Here is a 19,450-nt window from a genome sequence, read left to right on the forward strand (position 1 = left end):
TCTGAATGAGGGCCTAGGTTCCCCCAATGTAATAGTGCTGAATCATCTGGCTATAACCCATTTTGACACAAGCCACAAACATCAGTGTTCCTAGAGTATATACCATCATATCATAGATATTTGTAACAAGATGGGATGTCAGGACGTTGCAAATATGGGTTTAACCTGCTGGATATGCATCCTTGACATCCTTACAATATGCACATCCCATTCCATGCTGCTGATGACAGATCTCATTACCTCCAACCTGTACCGGTCAACATGAACAAAGGCCTCGGGTACAAGATGGGCAGAAAAGAGACAACTAAACCAAAAACATCCACCCTCTATTCTACTGGGACTGGGGTCATTACACCATGAATGGCCTCCCACAGACTCTGGCTTTTTACCCAGTCTACAAGAAGGCCGGTGGTGGAAAACATCTGGTTGGAACTCGAGCAAATATCTTCGATCAATAATGCAGCTCAGCCAAGAATATGAAGAACACCAATCTCTATAAAAAATCAAATGGGCTTCCACCACAGCTTCCTGTCTCATGGCGAATTTGAAGGGTTTGGTCATAGGTTTCTTTGCAGAACAGGCCTACTTGCTTCTATGCCATCCGCGATGAGGGACAGAGGACCGGAGCCTTATCTTTATTGGCATTATGAAAAGTCTGCAAAAGAGAAATGGCTCCAGGTCCTTCTCAGACTCTTAAGCCTTGAACTAGAGAGTGCAGCGGACATTGGGAATAGAGCTAGTAAATGTGTACCTGGACAAACCATGCTGCAGTGCAAGGGTTGCAAATACATACTTTATTCTGCATGTGCTGTAAATACTGGCTGCTTTTGCACAAATGCTGGACAGCTTTATTTTTACACTGCAATTCAGATTTCCCACATCCCAAATCTAAATATCTGAACATATTACATCTGCCCCACCTGCACTGCAGCATGGTTTTACCAAGGTGTACAATTACTTGCTCTTTCTTACTCTATTCCCAACTCTGAATCAGGCCCTAAATCCAAATTCTAGCACCAGTAACACAAGCATCCAGTCATACCTGACAGATATCAGATACCTCCCAGATGTGTTCAACCAATGCCACCAATTCAGTTCTAGACCACCCGGACTTCAAACCTTTAAGGAGTTGCTGCACCTATTTTTCAACAGTCTTGCTGACCGAAGATGATGCGGAAATGGTTCAGATAGAAGCTCCTGCTGCTATATGAATAGACCTAGGAATGGTCACGATTTTACCATCGGCATGGGCATTTTGGATCGGAATAGTGGTTGCCTTGGCCAACGGTCCACCTTGGGAGCATTTTGCCGTTTATCCGTATCCCATGCAGTGAAAGGATTAGCAATCTGTGTGTAACTGGAAACTTCCAATCAAGTTCAGTTTATGTCTTGCAAAGAAAATGAGCCAATACAGAGATGAAAGGAAGGATAGAGGTTTGTATAGAAGTCTTGCTAAGGGAGGCAGGATCCTGCACTCACAGGCATGGGGTCATTCACTGAAATGTTAGCAAAGGATATGGAGGGAAGGTTCACATTGCATGCAACTAAGGGATGCAGAGCGAGCTGTGTGAGCACAGAAAAAGACCCAGGCTAGTTCTGCTAGATCAGTGACAAATGCTACAGGCATCTGCGACAATCAGGAGTCAGCCTCACTGGGTAACTTAGAACGGCATTCCAACCATGTATCAAAAGTTCTGATTAAATACCTTTAGACTTATATCTGGAATTACTCCATAAAAAGAAAGAAGACAGAAGACAGATAGAGAGTACACAATCTGGGAACGTGAACGTTGCGACAACAAAAACAAACAAACATACCAGCAACTAAATTGTGAAGCCACACAATAGTCTGCTGTGCCAACCCACCCCAGATCTAAAAATGCTTTACTGCAACTGGGAATTTCGGAGAGGCAGTAGGAGCCGATGACTAGGTGTCCCTTTTGGCGCAGTTAGTCTGTGAATTAAAACCCAACAAGGAGGAAGTCCCACTTTTTTCCCAGGTTCCAGCACACCATCAGCCACGACATCTCCCCCCCAGCTAAACTGTGCCTAGGGTGTGTCTGCCAATGCCCAGGTGGCCCCCAAACAGCCCTTAATTCTTAACCAGGCTGCAGAGCTCATTATTCAGAGCACCTACGTATATCCAGTAGACTGACTGCGATTTGAACCACCTCAACTTTCAAAGGAACCGGGAGGCACTGCTCCTGTCTGCCAAGGAAGCATAGAGAGATGGTCACCACAGGCATTGGGAGGGGGGTGAAGTACTGGACCCGTGTTTCCTCAGCCCATTTCAGTTCTCCAATTGCCCTATGTGGCTGCCCGTGTCCATGTGATGCAGCAGTAATAATAAGGAATTGAAACTGCAGAATAAATAGTTGGGGCAGCACATAAAGCAAGCACTTGTCCTGTGAGCATGATAACAAAATAGAGTGCATGATGGGGATATTAGGAACATTTGTCCATAAAAATTAAAACCGATAATATTTTATTTTTTAGACCAGCGTTTCAGGGCGGCTGGGGACACACTGGTGCAACTGGCAATCGGTCTGATGTTTTAGAGCGATTTGCCTTCACCCTGGACATTGCGTGATTGCCGGTACACATTACCAGATTTGAAGAGCCACGAAACAATCGCTCGTTCCATCCTTCATTTATATGTATGGCGACGTACGCGATATCGTGTGATTGGATGTGCAGCACGGCTAACCATGCGATATTGCATGCAACCACAGGAGTGTGCAAACTGGGCATACACACTGCACGAAATGCCCGATTTGTCATTCCGAATTGGCCAAATCGTCCCGATGTTGCTCCAGTGTGTACCCAGCTTAAGAAAACAAAGATATCATACCCACCTTAACCCATGATTCTATACAAAACCCCTACCTAACAGGTTTACCTGAAATGTAACTTTCTTCCACTACAGCCCTGATGAGGAGAGATGCTGTGCGCCTCCGCACCAGTTATTTTACTACTTGGATTACATACTAACCAGCATTACATTTTGGTTTTCAATTATATTTAGCCAGTATTTGCACCCCATTCAACATCATATTCCCTAATGTAACAGAACAATTTGCATGTTATGGGCCATATCCAATTAGCCCCGAACACTGTTAGGACGCTAATTGATCCTCGCGATAGGCGAAAAATGGGGATTTTTCGCCGATTATCCCCGATATTTATTTTTCCCTATCCAATTAATTCGGGTGAAACAACAGGATAGTTCGCCCGTTAACACATAGGAGCCGCGATAAGCTCGCGGACCTATGTGTTCTCGCCAAGCACCGGGTGAGCTAATTAGCCGCAGTAATTTACCATGGCTAATTGGATATGGCCCTATATCGTTGAAAATGTGAAAGGACAGAGGGCCTGATTCAGAGCCGGACGCTATTTGCGCTCGCTCGTTCAGAAAAAGGGGCCGGCTATTTAAATTGAGCGTTCGCTCTTTGCGGTGTGTTGACGCCTCTATGTCTGAGCGAGCGAACTAAACATGCGCTCGCTATTTTGTAAAGACGTCCCCTGGCCGTTCGCATAATACGTCATCTCCGCTATTTATTAGATTAATTGAGTACATCGAAAGGCGTCTGAACTGCTCGCAGTGCTTGTGGTAGGATTTTCCTACCGCAATCATGCGAACAGTTCAGGATAAGAGACAACCAAGTGACGTGGTCGATGACGCTGCTTTGTTAATTATGCACACCCTTAAACCGCCCGTTTTGACCATTTGGCACGCCTGTATTCGGATCTCCACTCCCCGTTTTCAAGCACCTTCCCCTGTTACCACCCACAAACGCCTCATCCTGTCACTCAAATTAGCAGGCACTCGCTATTTTGCGAACACACGATTTCCGACCGCACTGACTGGTTGGCGCATGCGCATTATGACCCATACGCATGCGCAGATGTGCGAACATCGCTCGGAGCGAACGAGTGGCCGCTTCCGAGCGGCTCTGAATCAGGCCCAGAGTTCAGTTCAGCTTTGCGGTTCAAATGTGCCTCATACTTATATGATAAATCAAATTACAATAAATGATGAGAGCTTGTACAAAATACTTACAGCTGCTCTGAAGGTAGCAAATTCCACTATTGCTGATCCTCTCTTCTTGCTGGAGACAACTAGATTTAACACTTGTCCATACTGCAAAATAAATACAGTAATAAGCACAAGCATTTTCATGCAGGAAAGACCGCACCTCATCATACAAGCCCCCATACAGTACTGTGACATTCTGTTTTGTGGAATTTAAAAGCTGATGCAAACATAATAATTAAAGGAATTCCTAACAATGCCTAATCATATAGAAAAGCTTCAATTCACTGTCCCATATATCCTGCATGTGCCTGAAAATGTACCACAATCATCACATTTATATTAGTGTTCTATCATGTGCAATCACATGGCCCAACCTCATCTCTCTCACACAGGAAACCTTAGTGGCGGCATCACAAGTGTTTCCTGCGATCACTGGTTGTGCGATCTATTCAGATCTCCTTCCCCATGTAACTAGTATTTAACTAGCAAGGTGCCTTATGGAGATTACTGTACATACATGGAGAGAAGACGTGGCATTGATTTTATGCTATTAAACAACAAATATACCTATATACAGATTGTCCACATGCACATATACTCAAATGTGACTCTGTGACTTAGCCGCACCATGTGACTTTTCCTTAAAATATGCATCTAGTCTGCTACTTTATACCAATTCCTTTACCTCAAAAGTATATACTAGCCCCAAGTACTTAGCACATGATTAGTGAATTAATAGGGTAAAATGTAGGAAAAATATTTAATCTGAGTAAAAAGCTAAAAGACAGAGGTGTTGTATGAGTGGATAGCAATGCTGGGTTCGCACGCAGCCGGTTGATGTTTGCATTCTGCGCATGCATATAAGACGCAGTGCGCGTGCGCGAACCAGACCCTGTGATCGGGAATGTAATTGTAGGCAGTACGCAGATCCATCACTCAGTGAATGAGGTAGGGTCAGGTCAAAAACAACTGTGCGCATGGGTCCGATGTTACACATTGTTACCGATGTTTTCACTGACTTGCGAATGCATGTCATGGGAAGTGGGCAGATAAATACAGTGGTGGGCTTCTTGGTATAGTGTTGCGGTTGCCGTGTGATTGCATTCATTAGCATATTTTTCCGCAGTGAGCAGGTACGTGCAAGCGCAGCCTTGCGATCCGTGCTGAATCAGGCCCTTAGTGCACTATAACAGTGAAGACACACAGTTTGGGAAATAGTATTCCAGCACGGGAATCGCTGCCCGTGGCGGAGCATATAGCGCAAAACAGATAGGTGTATGAGGACACATCTGTACTCAGTGTGAGAGCTTAATACTGCATTATAATGGATGGTGGAAGCCATGTTGTTCAGAGGTAATGTTAAATATGTTGGTCAAAAGATTTCATGTGAGAAAACTTCATGTTTGTGTTCATAGAATCAGTGTTTCTCGTCCTTGCAAAGGGTTTCTTGTATACACAATGTTATTAGGACTATAGCAGCACTTTTCCACTATACATGCCGATACCACAACAGGGAATAAGCATTGTTACCACATCAGGTTGTGTGATTTCACCCCGCTCATACTCAGAAACCGCATATACAGAAATGTGCCAAGCAGACTCAAACAATGACTGCATCTTGCCTTATGGCCAGAGATGCTAACAGGGGTGGCAATGGGCAATATCTATCTGGCAAAGTTCAGTGAGAGCGTATTCGGCAAATGTGGCTTATGCAGCCCCGCGATTATGGGCCTAAGCGCTTGTTTGGAATATGTGCGGAGAGTAGCTCTTTCTCAACAGTGCAAACACTGTTCATCTGAGTAACATAGAGCTATTTTGCTAACAAATCTGCATCAGACCCAAAAACAGAACTTTAACCAACATGATGCACGCTCCTGGTATTCCCTATGGTGGATATTAAGAATGTGGACTGACAAACCCTTTGTAATCTGAGAATAGTTTATCGCAAGCCCTAGTTGCTGAAAGGATTCCTTACAAGTGCTTAGCAGCTAAGCAATGGCCTTTTCTCCTTTATACATAGAGCTAAAAGACTTGGCAGCATCTGGTACATTGGTGGTGGCTTTGGTCTCCTGTCACTACCAATACAGGGGCTAGAAGCTGAGAGGTTGAGTTTTACACTCCTGAGATTTCTATTGTTAAATCTGATCCCGTTACAGCTTCTTGTTTTCAAAACACTGGTAGCGCGATAATTATTCCCTGTTATTTTGCAAAGGATCTATATTGTGATATAATCATGTAATCTAACATGGGAACCGAACAATCCATTACTGAGTGAGGCAAGTGAAACTGAAGAGACATTATAGCCATATAGATACAGGACCTGACTTAGAGTTGTACATAAACTCAATGAATTCCGCACAACTCCGATGTTTAATGATGGGCGCGTGCGCAGGATCTGTACAGTACATGTGCCGACCACTGACTGTGACGGCGGCCAAACTCCCCCCTAAGCAACAGCATGACTGACATGCTGCTGCCATTTGGGGGTGGGGATGGCCAGCAATCATGAAAATGGAGGCATGTCGGTTTTGATGGCATGCAGAGGCCGGGGTCGGCGTCTACCGACACAGACTTCCTGGTCCCAGCTGAGTATAAACGTGTAAATGTTTCCTGCATAACTTGAGGGTTACTTGAATGAGCGATGTTTTCAGTTAATCCGATGCTGCATCCGGACAGCGGCTGTGTCTAAAGCCTCAGAAACTATTACACAGGACGCTATTTTCAGAAGAAATAACTGCGCCTGCCATAAGGCTGGTGCAAGTTTCGATGATGCGACCGATGGTGGCGTCTAAACATGCACAGAGATGGATTTGCGTCTCACTGTGCGTCCACCTCTGAATCAGGCCCAGCGAGGTAAAGGTATATATAACACGCACACAAATATGTGATATCCACAAGTTATCGCCCATAACAGAACCTTTTGCAGGAGCCTCATCAGAACGTCCTCTGTATATCCTCCCCTTGTCTCATCGTCCTTGTGGCATTTCCATTTTAGCTGGAGAGAACAGAAAAGAAGACAGGATATAGGATACTGAAATATGGAATTTCCACTATAAACCTAAACGGAAAAGAGTCAGCAAATTCAAGGCACAAATAAACAAATTAAAAAGGAGATTTATGTTCTTACCTGGTTAAATCCTTTTCTTCAAGTTCCATAGGAGACACAGTGACAACGCTGGGGTATAGGTAGTGCAGAAGAACTGGGCACCAAACAGTTAAAGTCTTTGACTTCCCAGGCAGCCCAGCCTACTTCTACCTTATACCCCACCCCCAGCCAGGCCAGTTAAGTTAGCAAGCCCAAGGCAGAAGCGAGAAAGGAGAAGAAAGACTGGCACACACACATCAATCCAAACACACCAAAGAGATAGACAGGGGAACCAGAAACCCCGCACGTTTCTGGTTACCCTGGTGTCATGGTGGGCGCCCTGTGAGTCCTGTGGAACTCAAAGAAAAGGATTTAACCAGGTAAGACCATAAATCTCCCTTTCTTCTTCCTATCCATATTGGACACAGGGACAATGCTGGGGACGCCCCAAAGCAATTCCCCCAAGGGGCGGACCGCTCTTGTGCTGCACTGAGAACTCACTGCCCAAATGCCATATCCGCAGAGATGAAGGCGTCACAGGAATAGAAACTGAAAACTGCGTGGACAGAAGACCTCGTAGTTGCTCTACAAAGCTGCTCCGCCGAGCAGTCACCATGGCCGGTGCAGGGAGGTCTGCCGCCGCGTATACGTGGCGGATGCTCAATGGAGCCAGCGGGCCAAGACCTGTTTCGCAGACAGCCAGCCCTGTATGAGCAAACCAAAGAGCACAAAAAATTGAACCAGACATATGGAGAGCCTTAGTGCGGTCCACATACATCCGGAGGGCCCTCACCACATCCAAAGAGGCCTCCTCCGGCAAACAATCAATGATGTGGAATCGAGAAACTACCTTCAGAAGGTAGCTTAACCATGTCCGAAGAACATCCCGGCATGGGTGAAAGACCAGGAGTGAGAGAAATACGACAGTGCCCTCAAGTCAGACACTCTCCGGTCCACAGTGATGGCTAGAAGGAACAGAGTTTTCCCATGTGATCCAGGGAACATCCACCAACTCAAAAGGCTCGAAGGGAGAAGACTGAAGTGCCCTCAGCTCTAAAGACAAGTACCAAGGAGCCACCAGAGAAACAAAGGGGGGCTGCACGTGGAGGACTCCCTGAAAGAAAGTCATGACGTCAGGCAAAAATGCAATCCGTCGCTGAAAGAGTACAGAGAGGGCGGAAACCTGAACCTTCAGGGATGAAAGTCGAAGACCCTAATCCAGACCCGCCTGCAGGAAAAAGAGAACCCAGGAAAGATTAAAAGACCTAGGGTTAAGGCCCCCGGCCAAACACCAAGAGAAATAAAACCTCCAACCCCGATGATAAATCCTAGCTAAAGCGGGTTTGCGGGCATGGAGTATTGTACGAATGACCGACCTGAAAAAACCCTGGCCCTTAGTACGGATGTCTCAGGATACACCCCAACAAAGGGAGGGGCCAGATCCGAATGGAAGCACAGGTCCTGAGACAAGAGATCCCGCCGCAGCGGAAGACACAGAGGAGCGTCTATGGAGAGGCCCTGAAGTGCCATGTACCAAGCTCTACTCTGCCAATCGAAAGCCATGAGGATCACGGTGTCACCTTCCCATATAAATCTGCGGAGAACTGGAGAAATGAGCGAGATCGGATGGAATATGTACATGAGTCAAAAGACCCACTGAACCGCTAAGGCGTACACCAGAAGAGCTTCTGGATCCCTGGTGCGAGAACCGTACCTCGACAGCTTGTGGTTGTGTCAAGACACCATCAAGTCGACATCCGGAATGCCCCTGCAATGAACCAGATGCTGAAAGAAGCCTGGATGAAGAGGCCACTCGCCTGAGTGATCGTCCTGGTGGCTTAGGAAATCTGCGCCCCAACTCTGGACCCCTTAAATGAAGACCGCAGACAGAGCCAGAAGATGAGTTTCTGCTCAGCTGAGAATGCGACTCACGTCATTAATGGCTCCTCCTTCATAAGAGCCTTCAGGTTGAGTATTGGCCGAAAAAACCAGCTCGGCTTTTGAACCAAGAAGAAGCTGGCCTAGAATATCGTGCCTCTAAGAGTCCAGGGTACTGAGAAAGGATGCACTCCAGCATGGCTCATGCTTTTCCAGGAACCAATTGAAGGCTTGTGGAAAGGAACTGGGTTGGAGGACGCCCAGAAGAACAGAGCATAGCCCTGAGAAACCAACCCGCGTACCAAGGTGCCCGACATGGTCGCAAGCCAAAATTGGGGAAAAAGAAGTAGCTGGCCTCCTATGCTGGGGTCCCCCAGGCGGAGGTCCGCCCCAGCAGGCTTGATGGTGTGGCGTCTGGAAGCCCAGATAGTTTGCTGCGGGGCTTAGAGTCTTCGGTGTTAGAATCCTGAAAAGAAACTGGCCCTAGGCCTTTCCTTGCATACAAAATCCGTAAGGGATAGGAAAGGTAGAGTATCCGTAAGGGATAGGAAAGGTAGAGTTCTTAACTAGGCAGGCAATATGTGTGTCAACCAGGGAGCAGACTCCCATTTGGGGAGGGAGTGGAAAAAAGGCAGCTAAATTCTTGGAGACCTGAAAGTATCTGTCAGGAATGTTCTAAAGCCGTGTATCCACTAGCAGATACCGGCACGACAGTACGATTACGACATTGTAATTATACCGTCGTTCCCCTTCCTCCTCCAGAGCCTACACTGAACGATTGATCATCTCTGAACATGGGCAATCTGTCGTTATCGGCAGATTGACCAACATGTTCAGTAGATAATTGATGCCGAAAATGAACAGCGAGAGTGCACATAGCTGGTCGTTTCCGACATAATAGTGCCCAATTTGTGAGCGATTGCACGATTATGATGTCGTAATCGTGCAATCGCTCAGTAACATCGCGTAGTGGATATGCGGCTTAAGCCTCTGCTAAGAGGTCCTCAAGACATTCTGACTTAGCTGAGAATTCGACCGAAACCCACTGACATGGAGCCCCAGGGCAATGGCTGCCACTGTATTAGTGCCCCATTACCTATGTGCCCTGGTGGTCCAGCGGGAGTGCAGGCGGCCTTGCAGGGCAGGGTCTAAGCAGGGAGCCGCCTTACCGGAACCCCCGGCATCCTGCTTGGGATCTCTTTGTCTGTGGATGGAGGACCTGGCCGAGGTCGCTGATACGGTCGACAGCACCGCAGCCACCAGCACCAGGGGTGCCACTCAAAATAAAATAAAACGTAAAAAAAAAGAAAAAAAACACTTTGGCTGCAATAAGCAGCCCCTATTATAAGTGTGCCCGACTCCTGCCGGCATCAAAGGAGAACTGGCTTGCCTGGGGCTGGGGTATAGAAGAGAAGGAGGCTGGGCTGAGTGGGAAGTCAAAGACTTTAACTGCTTGGTGCCCAGTCCTCCTGCACAGCCTATACCCCAGCATTTTCACTGTGTCCCCTATGTATAGGAAGAATAAACATAAATACCTTCAAAAAAACACAATAGCCCCAAGTACTCTGTCCTGCAGCTCCTAGGAGAGCTGTGACATACTGTAAGAGGAAGGGCCCGGCATGTGTCAGTCTCTGCAGTAAAAAGCTGGAATTTGCTTATACAGTGCAGAGATATTTCATGCGCTCAGCTGGCCTGGGGGAGCATCTGGGACTCACTGTTCTTTACAGGACAAACATTTGTGAAGCACTGAACTATAAAAGAACAATCTGATTGCATCTAAAGTCTGGTGCACAAAAGATATTTTGCTTGTTTAACATCTACATGCAGACACTTCCTAATAATACCACTGGCATCTCTCAGACCGTACAGGAACATGAGCTGGGGTGCAGTTTCAGGTTCAATAAAAGACAAACGTCAAGCTGAACACTTAGCAGAACTGACTCATCAAGTTTCTTTAGTGTTCCACAAGGCTGTAATAAGTGGCAGAACTTGAGCCAGTGACCTGCACCGGTTAAGACTCTGAGTAATGTATGGGTAAGCTCTATTTCCAATTAACAGAAATTGAAATGAATTCAGTTTCTTGACATTTACACTTGTGAATAAGAACAAACTTCCACCATTGAAGTTTTTTCGTTAATCTCTCTTTTCCTTCGTTATTTTACAATACAGTAAAATGTATATTTTTTTATTTTCTAAACTAACCAGCAATCATATAAACAGTAACGCACTGCTTTAGGGAGTGGGCGAGCTATTGGCTTCTACATAATTTCATCCAACAATGACAAACCATTCCCTAGCATGGAATACTAAGCACGCACCTATATATGACTTGAATGAGGATGTAAAAACAAACTACAGTAACTACCTTTAGCTTAACTGACCCTGCATCATCGGTGGGGCCGCTCTTGTAACCTGAAAAACAAAATAGTCCATTAGCTTGAAGCTTTCACAGGCAATTCTATCAATCAGTGTTTCAATGAAGGATCATCTCAGCACCCCGAATATGTAAGTTTGGATAGAAGGTTTCCTCACGTTGTAAAATGTGAAAGAGAAATCCAGACTCACAAAGAACAGATATTAAGGAGATTACAATCTTTAGAACATGGAGAAATTCAGTATAGAATTAAGGGGGGCATTTGTCAAAAATCACATTTCCAATGCAATCTGGGCATAATGCTATCGTCCAAGATCACATTGCAAAATGCGCTTTTACCGTTGCAATGTATCATCCGGCAGCCGCAGGGACAGGGGCTCCGAAAGCCTGTCACTACGATGTGTTCGGACTGCTGCGTCGCATTCCGGAAGCTGGTAAATACAGCAGCATTGCATCCCCCATAGAAACCTATGTGAGTTCTGTCTGCTGGTGGGAATGGAGGGATCGCAGCAGGTATCAGAGATAATGCGGAGATACATACTAAATATTTGTGGTTGTTTTTGGGAAATAAGACACAAATATTTATAGAAAAACAGGCCCCTAGGAGAGAAGGTAGGAATAGAACAATAATCTCCCAGTAAAATAACTACATTTCAGACATCGCGATATTTGATACATGCCTATAATGAATCTACTTCAAAAAGGAGAGGGGGGGGAGCAGGTGCACACTATAAGCACTAATAATACAAATGATCACAATATCTATAATAGACTGCAATAATTAACATGGTTTTAAATGTAAGGTTTCTTAGTACATGTTTGGCCAAAGATGTTTGCCCACCTACCACGTCACGGCGAACCTTATACAGGTGGGTCCCTAACATCTCTAATACTAACACACTAATTAATTTATCTAGGTCTTACCTATCATAGAGCCCATTAGATGTGTGTACTGCAATGCAAGGACTCATACCAGTTAAAATCACGTGGGGCAGGCAGGAAGAGTGCTAGCCAAAAGAAGGGGTCTCACCTTCAGAATGTACCTTAAATACACACACACAGGAAATGGGAGGGGCTGGGCTACACATCCTAATATTAAACATGATAATAGGTGCTACCATGCCGAGACCAGTAGTTCTACAGCAAAAAGGAGAGGGGGGGGGGGGGGGGGGGGGGAGGAGCAGGTGTACACTATAAGCACTAAGAATACAAATGATCAAAATATCTATAATAGACTGCAATAATTAACATGGTAACATTAAATGTAAGGTTTCTTAGAGGATGGAGTATATGTAATAGGCTGCAGACTTCAAGCATCGTCGAGTCCCGTGGGAGACTGCCCGATTGGTTCAAGTAGCAGTCATTTAAAAGGTAAATTCTACCTGGTTTTGCCTTTTAAATGACTGCTACTTTAAAACATCGGGCAGTCTAGCACGGGACTTGCCGAAGCTTGTAGTCCGCAACCTATTACATATACCCCATTGTCATAGGCATGTATTGTCACAAAACAAGGGAAGAACAATAACCTTATGACCAGTTATATGTCCCATCATGGTAGTGTTAGGTGTATTACCTCCCATCCTATGATCCATCTCCATCCTGACCTGCTCCCGCACCAATCTCTGCTGCTCCTCCAGCTGTCTTGAGCCTTCTTCACGCAGACGTATTATCTAGAGACGGGGAGAGATGGGTACCATGATAGTACTGCTATCAAACCTCCTCTCCAGCTGTTTTACACATCTGCGGAGGAAACATTCTGAGAGACTAAAATATCCTTTGCCTGTCCCGGATTTGAATATAATGTTGCATCTATTCAGAGTGTGAATTATTCACAGACTGCGCTAATACGCCTTATTAGTGCTTAGATCGCAGGATTCACATGCATCAAAAAACAGTCATGGCTCCAAACATATAAAAATATATATTTTTATAATAAAAGGGTGTGTTTCAATTAATAAAAAACAGACATTCAATTGTCAAATACACTGTCTCTTAAATTGCAACAGTAAAACTCTAATGAGCATATAAAACGAAATAAAAAATACTACTTGAATAAATAGTGCATTTGAGTATCTTGTGCAATCTGAATTGGAGTAATTGATGAGCACCTGGAATACCGCTCAGCAGAACAGGAAACGGCTGTTGAAGTGCAGAGATGGTACATCCGATATGGAGCATCCGTATGCAAGTGACACCTTAGAATGGGGGAGCCATGGAGCCATGACTGTTTTTTGATGCATGCGAATCCTGCGGCAAGAGTGGAATCTCTGCAATTTTATAGACGTGCAGGAACACCAAGAAGGCGATGTCCAGCAACTCCAATGAAGAACCAGGAGCCAAAAGTCATCCGGAAGATGACGCTCTGCCCAGCTAAGAAAGCAAATAGACTCCTTGAAGGTGTCTCGACTGTGATTGCTGCTCTGATGGTTGATATAGGCAATGACTGTTGCGTTATCATACTGGAAAAGAGTCAGAGCCAAGCAAAGAGCCCTGAAGACCGCAAGGCGTTCCAGAACCACTATCAGCAACTGGGTCTCCAGAGTTGACCCCTGACCTTGGAAGGTCTGCTGACAGGTTACCACCGCCACCAAGTCGGTGTTGAGGAGAACCCCATTCCTGAAGCAAAAAGAGGTGCCAAGTAGGAACCCTGTAGTCACCACAAGAGGGAGAGCCGAACTTCTCAAGAGAGAATGATCTTTTACGTCTTCAGCTGTAGATGAGACCAGTTCCACCGGGACAAAACTGCCATTTGAAGAGACAGGGAGTGAAACTTAGCAAACTCCACCCTGTCGAAGGTGGAGACCAGAGAGCCCAGGATCTGCATGCAAGAGAGTATTGAGCCTCAGCGATGACACAAGAACTTGCGAATCCTGTCCTGTAGGTCCGGAGCTTTTCTAGCGAGAGGAAGACAAGCTGATTCTTGGAATCCAGCAAGGAGACAAGGAGGAATTCCCAACTGATGATCCATCAGTGTGACTGGATATGTTCCAGGAGAACTTCTGGAGACCAGGTGAGGATCAGGAGATCAACTAAAAAAGGCAGAAACCGCACAAATGAGCTGCCCTGACTTTCATGAAGACCCGAGGGGCCATGGAAAGACCAAAGACCAGATGGCAATACCTGAAATAGGAAATGTTCCTCCCGGACCACCAACCTGAGGAAACTATGGTGACTGAGCTGGATAAGAACATGCAAAAAGGCATCCTTGATGTCCAAGGAGGCCATGAAAACCCCCGACTCCAGATCCAGAATGATGCAACGCACAAACTTCATACGGAATTTGGGGACCCACAAAAACCTGTTGAGGGCCCTTGGGATGAGGATCGGCCAGAAGGAACCGATCGGCTTCTGACCCAAGAAAAGGCTGGCAGAAAAGCCCCTACCACTTTGAGTAGGGGGAACTGGAACAATTACTTTGGAAGCCTGCAAGGGAGTAAAAAACTTGCGTTTTACGACCAGAAAACCCATAGAAGAAGATTGCTTTGTAGGCCGCTCCCAAAAGGATAGGGCGTAGCCCGAGGAGATAACCCTCGAACCCAGGCCTCTGAGGTGGTCGCTAATCAGGTCGCAGAGAACAGCAGAAGCCGGCCTCCCATGCTGGTATCCCCCAGGTGGAGGCCTACCCCCTCAAGCGGCAAGATTGTCAGTAGATTTGGTGGTTGGGCGTCCTGTATACTAGAGCTGTTTAGCTTGGGACTGGAACCCCTGGATGAGTAACCCTCGGACCTCAAACAAGGCTTGCCCCTGACTTTCCCTGCAAACGAAAGGAGAGAAAATTAGAAGTTAACAACCTAGGTGCTGCCGCAAAAGGGAGGAAGACTGTCCTGGACGCCACTTCCATAGTCACGACCTTGACCCAATCGGGACTAAAAAGAATGTCTCCTGAAAAAGAAAGAGCCTTTAGGCACTTGTTAGAGTATAAGTAAGCTCCCCAGGAACGAAGCCAGAGGGCTCGCCTAGCAGCCGAGAATGTTGACACCTAGGAGGTTAAGACACCAGCATCTATTGCAGCCTCTACAAGATAGGAGGCCATATCTTTGATATGCTCTACTAACCACAAAAGCTCATTTGTATGGGTATCTGAGCTGAGGCCCTCCCTGAAGGGCGTCTGCCCAGTCTCCGATGGCTTTAGCCACCCAAAGCGAAAGCCAGGACTGGATGTGCGATAGCACTTGCATGAGCCTTGAGATAAGGTTCCACCTTCCTAAATATTGGATACTTAAGAGATGCCGTATTATGAATAGGAACAGTAGTGTTCAAGATCAGGCAGGCAATGGGAGTACCTGAGGAGGAAACTCCCATTTGGCTTGATCCGCATTAGGGAGACCCCACGCCCTTGCTAAGAGAACCTTTAGCATGCGCAGAAGATGTTAATTCTGCCGAACCTCCTTCTGTGCATAAGGGAGTCCTCCGGGAAATAAGAGGTGTCGGCCTCTGAAGTACTGGACATATCGGCCTTGTGAGCTGAGGAAACCTCAGAGTCTGAATCATAACAAGACAGGGACAGGGGCATAGAATTATCTAACCTGGAGGGTCTGTGTTTAGAAAGATGCATAATTAAGCCCTGCCCCCTTCGTGGCAAATTGCCGCAATTGGCTTAAATTTAAATGGGGGCATGGCTAAATGACGCGATTCATGGAGAATCGCTTCATTAAGCCCCACCCCTACACGGGGACCCGCGATCACCGCGAAAATTCTCCCCATCTGGCCCACTTCATTAGGGAGTGGCCAGAATGCGGGAGAAGGTCCTACCCTTCCAGGGGTGCGGGGGGTTACCCGGGAGGGTAGGCATGTATGGGGCAGCCAATCTATTAGGTCAGTCCACTGTAACATTACCTGCGAGAAGGACTGCAACCATGGCGGTTCCCAAGACAGAAGTAGTCCAAGCCGGTTCTTGGTCGGAAGACATGACCGACTAAACCTTCTAGCTGCGAAACACCAAACACAGGGCCTGATTCATCCCTAATCAAAATGGTGCGTATTGTGCATGCACCACAATGCACCGGCCAGTATTGCGTTCGCACTGCGATCACGTACGCAGATACAAAGCCATTGCAGAGGGAGTGATGGGACATCAGCGTTTGGGGGTGGTGACGGCGTAGTGGTTGGATAAACGCAGACGTTCCTGTCTGCATATATTAGGCACTGCAGCGGCATTCGCAGCTTGAGTACTTATTGTGCGCGACGAGAGCTGCAATTTCTGAGACACGTCAGACCTGCTGTAATTCTGCGTGAGGGTCCGATGTTACTGATGTATACGCAGGATTGCGAGGTTTTATGGATGTGTAAAAGCGGTAGTGGGCGTCTCTATGCTGGGTGAGCAGTTGCAAACATTAGCATATTTTCGCAGAACTGCGTGCGAAGTTGGAGCTGCGATTGCAGTGGCAATCCGTAATGAATCAGGCCCACAGAGCCCACCATTGTAAAGCAGCCTGAGTAGAAAATGAGAGATATGGTAAGAACTTTCCCTTGTTATCACTCTTTCTTCGAAGTCCATAGGGTCCACAGGGTTGACCTTGGGGTATAGCTGGATCCACGGGCACCACACAGTTAAAGCTTTAGCTCCCAGGATGCACTGGGTCCATCCTCCTTTATACCCCGCCCCCAAGCCACAGGCACTTCAGTTGGTAAGTAGCAAAGGCCGGAGGAGGAACAACAGAGAGAAAGAAGACTGGAACACACAAGAACCATACTCACAGAAAGGGAGACGGAAAACCAGTCACCAGTAGCAGATATGAAGCCAGGTGCGTCATGGACACTATGGACTTCGAAGAAAGAGAGTTAACAATGGTAAGTTCTTACCATATCTAATTTTCTTATTCTGGGTCCATAGGGGGTCCACAGGGTTGACCTTGGGGATGTCCCAAAGCAGTCCAATTAAGGGCCGGGATGCTCCTGTGCTGAGAGGAGAATCCGGCGCCCAAAGGAAGCATCCTAAGAGGCGAAGGTGTCAAAAGCATAGAACCTCGTGGTGCCACGGCAAGCTGCCCACGAGGGGCCCACAGACCAAGTAGAATGAGCCTTAACCAAGGCTGGAACAGGCAAGCCCTCCTGTGTATAAGCCTCAGAAAAAGCCAAATTAAGCCATCTAGCCAAAGTTTGTTTGTTGGCTGGCCACCCCCTCTCGTGAAATCCAAAGAGGACGAATATTGAATCCGACTTACGAATGGAACTATCCGGTCCACATAGATCTTGAGAGCCCGGACCACATCCAAGGAGGCCGAGAGGTCAGGTGACTGAAAGGCCGGCACGACAATTTCCTGATTAATGTGGAATTTATAAACCACCTTTAGGTAGAAATCCTGGACGAGTGCGAAGCACCGCCCTGTCCAGGTGAAATATCGAAAAGGGGGGACGACAGGAAAGTGCCCCCAATTCTGACACTCTCCTGGCCGAAGCAATCGCCAAGAGAAAAAAAAAACTCTTAGCAGTCAACCACTTGAGGTCCACTGACTTTAGTGGCTGGAATGGAGGCCCCTGGAGGGCCCTAAGAACCACCGCCAAAGTCCCAAGAAGCCAATGGGGGAACAAAGGGAGGCTGAATCCTTAGAGCACCCTGGAAAACAGTGCGGATATCTGGAAGTGGAGCTATCCTTCGCTGGAACCACACAGATAGTGCGGATACATGAACCTTTAAAGAAGTCAGGCGTAAGCCGAGGTATAAACCAGACTGAAGGAACGCCTAATTCCTAGAAACGCTAAACACTTGAGGATCGTAATTTCTCGTATCACACCATCGAAAATAGGTATGCCACACTTTGTGGTAAATCCTGGCTGAGGCAGGCTTGCGTACCTGGAGCATCGTGCTGATGACCGAGCTAGAAAAACCCTTAGACCTTAAGATGGATGTCTCAAGAGCCATGCTGTCAAAAGACAGACGACCAGGTCCGGGTAAAGGCAGGGACCCTGAGACAACAGGTCCGGACGTTCAGGCAGCAGGAACGGAGTGTTGATGGAGAGACTCTGAAGATCTGAGAACCAAGGACGTCTGGGCCAAGCCGGAGCCACCAGCAAAATCGTGCCGCCATCCTGCTTGAATTTCCGAAAAACCCGAGGAAGCAGGGATATTGGAGGGAACAGGTATGCAAACTGGAAGGTCCATCTCACCGACAGAGCATCCACCAAGCTTGCTTCGGCATCTCTTGCTTTGGACCCGTACACGGGCAACTTGTGATTGTGACGGGAGGCCATGAGGTCCACCTCCGGCAGGCCCCATTTGTCCACAAGTAATTTAAACACCTCTTGGTGAAGCGACCATACCCCGGGATGCACGTCGTGACGGCTGAGAAAGTCCGCCTCCCAATTGAGGACTCCCGGAATGAACACTGCCGAGATGGCTGGAAGGTGGCACTCCGCCCAAGACAGGATGCGTCTGTCATCGCAGCTCGACTGCGAGTGCCTCCTTGATGGTTGATGTACTCCACCGTGATACATGTCCGCTATGGGACCCTGGTGTGCGCCAGGGACCGGCCGTAGACACTGACCCTCTTGCCAGTGCTGCGGCCACCGGCGCAGGGCGTCGGTGGAGCCGTACCGCGGGTGTCCTATAGGAAGCCTAGCGCTGCTCACTCATAGTATAAAATAAATTAAATAAAAGAAAAGAAAAAGCCTAGACTGCTTAAAAGCAATCTCTAACACAGTGCCTACTCCTGCTAGACACCAAACTAAAATCGGCCTGCCCAGGGCTGGGGGTGGGGTAAAGGGGAGGAGGGACTGAGAAAAAGTTTAACTAGTTGGTTCCCGGACTACTCCTGCTCCAGCCTATACCCATGGTAATGACTGTATGGCAAGAAGAAGAAATTAAATAAATACTTTCTCTGCTTCTTCCTCCCATAGTATCTTGGCCACTCTACATTGCAGTGAGTCTATTATGGCTGACAGGCACCATAGTTGATATGCAGAAGTGCCCACCTGCAATATGCCGTAGATTAGTTATTTTTTCAGTTTACCATGCAAGCAGTCCTACAGCGAAACCACAATTTTTGTCAGGCTCACCATAGGGAGTAAGAGACGGAGTACAGGTACGTACCTATTTAGTTATTTTTCACATAGCTGTGCACCAAATCAAAAACACTGA

At 47.0% G+C, this 19,450-nt stretch overlaps 1 protein-coding gene across 1 annotated transcript in view; it reads right to left on the reverse strand.

Moving 5' to 3' along the window:
- DNAJC17 (DnaJ heat shock protein family (Hsp40) member C17) overlaps positions 1 to 19,450 on the reverse strand; it is a 43,981-nt gene that overhangs the window by 6,892 nt on the left and 17,639 nt on the right. Inside the window, exons 6-9 of the mRNA XM_088462364.1 lie at positions 12,947 to 13,043; positions 11,365 to 11,411; positions 6,954 to 7,031; positions 4,061 to 4,141 (exon numbers count right to left, since the gene is read on the reverse strand). Of these exons, the coding sequence (XP_088318490.1) occupies positions 4,061 to 4,141; positions 6,954 to 7,031; positions 11,365 to 11,411; positions 12,947 to 13,043 (303 nt within the window). The remainder of the gene's footprint in view (positions 1 to 4,060; positions 4,142 to 6,953; positions 7,032 to 11,364; positions 11,412 to 12,946; positions 13,044 to 19,450) is intronic.

This window comes from Taudactylus pleione, unplaced genomic scaffold, assembly GCF_031769625.1.
Source record: "Taudactylus pleione unplaced genomic scaffold, aTauple2 ptg001208l, whole genome shotgun sequence".
Taxonomy (NCBI): Eukaryota; Metazoa; Chordata; class Amphibia; order Anura; family Myobatrachidae; genus Taudactylus; species Taudactylus pleione.